Consider the following 3,426-nt stretch of genomic DNA (forward strand, 5'->3'; position numbering starts at 1 on the left):
TAAACTTTGTAAAAGAACAAACAATAGAATTCACAGTCAATAGAACTATTTTTCCAGCAGACAATGAAAAGTCCAAAATCGAGATATAAAACGTCTTTAAAAAAAATGTCTTTAAGACGTCTTATTTTCGAACATGCGTGTTGTCTGAATTGGTAAATTTAATAGTACTATTCATAAAACACTTTCTATTCATGGCATTTGATATATACATATATATGTTTTTATTTCAAATCGAAATTTAAGTAGGTAATGTCCAATTAAAAAACAAAAGATTTATAAAAGTTTCTAAACTGTTATTAAAATTGTTAGTAAAGAATTCATTTTGTACTCTCTCGACGGTATTAGAATTGATATACTCTCTAAAATTTGTAAAGTGAATCTCACTCTTAAAGATTGAAAATTAAGCCACTTTTTTTCAAGACTAGCTAATAATATTCACCTTTTAGACTGAGATTTCACACCAAAGAATTTAGAGGGTATAAATAGGTGAAAATTAAAGTAAAATTTAAGGCAAAAATTAAGACGATCTCGTAAATTAAGATTGCCCAATGTGATGATGGAAAACGTTTTTAAAAATAATTTTAATCGACCACGATCAGTCGGCTGAACAATTGAAGGACGATGACAACGTCACAACATTTCGATCTCCGTTTCCGACAGAGATACCGACTTTGAGAACGTCGCGTCGCGACACACGCGACTTTTTCACAAGCGCATGCGAAGTTCGTTCTTAATCCAATGCAATGTTATCACGGTGACAATGAAAGTTGCTGTTGTCCACCGGCATTTCCGCCGTTCATTCTGTTATCCCATTCCATTCTGTTCCATTCTTCCTGTGGATAAATCAATTTCAGAACATAAAAGTAGGTTACTCGACTTGGAGGACAATGCTTTTTACAGATCACTCACTGGCAGCATCCACGATTCCACGCCTACTTCCCGTCCGGCAACTCGTTCCCCTCAATCCTGGGTGACCTGTTGTCAGATGCGATCGGCTGCATCGGCTTTTCGTGGGCGGCCAGCCCGGCTTGCACCGAGCTCGAGACAATCGTGTTGGATTGGTACGCCAAGGCGATCAACCTGCCGACCGAGTTTCTGTCGGAGCAAAAAGTCGGCGGCGGCGTGATCCAGGGTTCAGCCTCCGAGTGCATCCTGGTGACGATGCTGGCGGCGCGTACGCAGGTTATCAAGAAGCTGAAGGAGCAGGAACCCAATAAGGAGGACTCGGCGTTTCTACCGAGATTGGTGGCCTACTGTTCCACGGAGTCGCACTCGTGCGTGGAGAAGGCGGCGATGATAAGCCTGGTGAAACTCCGAGTGCTCGAGCCGGATGACAAGGCCGCGTTACGTGGCAAACGGCTCGAATTAGCCATCAAGGAGGACGTGGAGAACGGTCTCGTGCCATTCTATGTGTCCGCCACTCTGGGTACCACTGGCTCCTGCGCCTTCGACAATCTCGTGGAGATCGGACCTGTGTGCAAGTTGTATCCCAATATCTGGCTACACGTGGACGGCGCTTACGCCGGTAACGCTTTTATCTGCCCGGAGATGAGACCGTTCATGGACGGCATCGAACATGCCGATTCGTTCAACACGAATCCCAACAAGTGGTTGCTGGTGAACTTCGACTGCTCCTGTCTGTGGGTGCGCAATCGAGTGAAGCTCACATCAGCGCTGGTCGTCGATCCACTCTATCTTCAACACGCTCGCTCGGGCGAGTCGATCGACTACCGTCACTGGGGTATCCCGCTAAGCAGACGATTTCGAGCGTTGAAGCTCTGGTTCGTTATGAGATCGTACGGCATCAGCGGCTTGCAGAAGTACATTAGGAATCACATAAGGCTAGCCAAGAGATTCGAGGCGCACATGAAGAAAGACAAGCGCTTCGAAATTTTGAACGATGTGCGAGTCGGCCTGGTGTGCTTCCGATTGAAGGAGAGCGAAGAGATGAATCAGGAGTTGTTAGCTAACATTAACGCCTCCGGTCGGTTGCACATGATACCAGCTCGTGTGATGGGCAAGTATATCTTGCGTTTCTGCGTGACAAAGGAGGATGCGACCGAGGACGACATCGATTATGCCCTTAGCGTGATCGAGGAACATGCTACGGAAGTGATGCTGGCTCACTACGAGGGCACGGAGGACGAGTACAGAGCGAAGGGCCCGAAGAGTCCAAACGCTCTCGACAAGAAACTCGTACGGAAGTTCAGCTTCACCAGGAGCGTCACCAGAGACGTTTACAAAAGATCTATCTCCAAATCTAGCCTACACGACGGCGCGACACCCATTATGGTCGTCGACGATAACTCGCAAGTCGACCCCATCGACGACGACCGTTTCTGTAATAGCAGGTAACCTATTCCAGTTTCTAAACAAATTTCAAGTTTCATACTTTTTGCAAAATATGTCAATGAGATATGATTTTATTCTCAGTTTTATTTATTTTGTTTCTTATTTTATTTCTCATAAATCTTATTATTTTTATCTTCTATTTAAATACGATGACAGAAGATAAAATAAAATTTCTTTTCTTTTCATTCGACTAAAAAAATTTTAAAAGCTCTTGATCAGTTAATAAATTTATCATTATCATTTATTATTATCATTATCAAGCTAACAACGAAAAAGAAACTGACCAAGAGCTTTTAAAATTTTTTTAGTCGAATGAAAAGAAAAGAAATTTTATAAATATAAGTAAACTTTTTAAGTAAAATTAACATATTGATTTATTTTTTAAGCTACAAAACTTTTTTTTTTTATTTTAATTATTGATGAAATATTAATTTCAGATCGTGACGATGTCGATGACGGTCCCCAGCGCCGACTCGGGACGACGTAGATGATAATAAAAAGGGCCCTCGCTACACGGCCGTGTGATGCGAAACTCTGACGGCCCACCGTCGTCAATTTACCGATTCCCGAAGTCGCGTTTGTTGATAAGGACCGACTATCACCGATTACATCGCCACGTGAGTGTTTAGTCAAATTATTCGTCACCGATTAAATTCGCTAAATACCACCGAAGACGATCTCGCTCGTTTATGAACGATGGATCGGTCGTATATTATCTCGAGCACGAGTGATTCTTCGTGGCAACAAATTGCGTCAATGGCACATGAGCCAAGTTTTGCGATAAAGCGTGAGATTCTCAAGCACATTTTAGACAGTCTGTAATAAGCGACAGAATTTGGCTTAAACAATTTAATTACGAACGCACACATATAATGCAAAAAGAAATTCAAGTAGTATAAGCTTTTTTTATTACGATCGAGTTTTTATAAGATGAAGATTTTTATTAAAATTATAGATAGAATTTTCCCGCATACAGAAATTCTGTTCCGAGCTACGGACGGTCTAAAGTGGGTTTTAGAGGCGGCTGCGCGTACAGTTAACGTAGTCGTTTGATCTATTTTGGTACACACACAC

General features: G+C 42.3%; 2 protein-coding genes across 7 annotated transcripts in view; one reads left to right on the forward strand and one right to left on the reverse strand.

Annotated features, from left to right (window-relative positions):
- Positions 1 to 3,227, forward strand: part of LOC108750565 (tyrosine decarboxylase-like) — a 4,992-nt gene extending 1,765 nt beyond the window's left edge. For 4 of the 5 annotated variants that reach the window (XM_018490080.1, XM_018490079.1, XM_018490082.1 and 1 more), the window contains exons 3-4: positions 901 to 2,351; positions 2,790 to 3,227. In XM_018490080.1, the coding sequence (XP_018345582.1) occupies positions 901 to 2,351; positions 2,790 to 2,796 (1,458 nt within the window). In that variant the 3' untranslated portion in view covers positions 2,797 to 3,227. Of the gene's footprint in view, positions 1 to 900; positions 2,356 to 2,789 lie in introns of those variants that run through there. The other variant, XM_018490078.1, reaches the window with a different exon arrangement.
- Positions 1 to 3,426, reverse strand: part of LOC108750569 (ribonuclease P protein subunit p25) — a 26,590-nt gene that overhangs the window by 19,893 nt on the left and 3,271 nt on the right. Inside the window, exon 1 of one of the 2 annotated variants that reach the window (XM_018490088.1) lies at positions 910 to 978. The exons of the other annotated variant lie outside the window; for it this stretch is intronic. Coding sequence (XP_018345590.1) covers positions 910 to 918 — 9 coding nt within the window. The 5' untranslated portion in view covers positions 919 to 978. Of the gene's footprint in view, positions 1 to 909; positions 979 to 3,426 lie in introns of those variants that run through there. 2 annotated transcript variants of the gene reach the window in all.

This window comes from Trachymyrmex septentrionalis, unplaced genomic scaffold, assembly GCF_001594115.1.
Source record: "Trachymyrmex septentrionalis isolate Tsep2-gDNA-1 unplaced genomic scaffold, Tsep1.0 scaffold37, whole genome shotgun sequence".
In the NCBI taxonomy this organism is placed as follows: Eukaryota; Metazoa; Arthropoda; class Insecta; order Hymenoptera; family Formicidae; genus Trachymyrmex; species Trachymyrmex septentrionalis.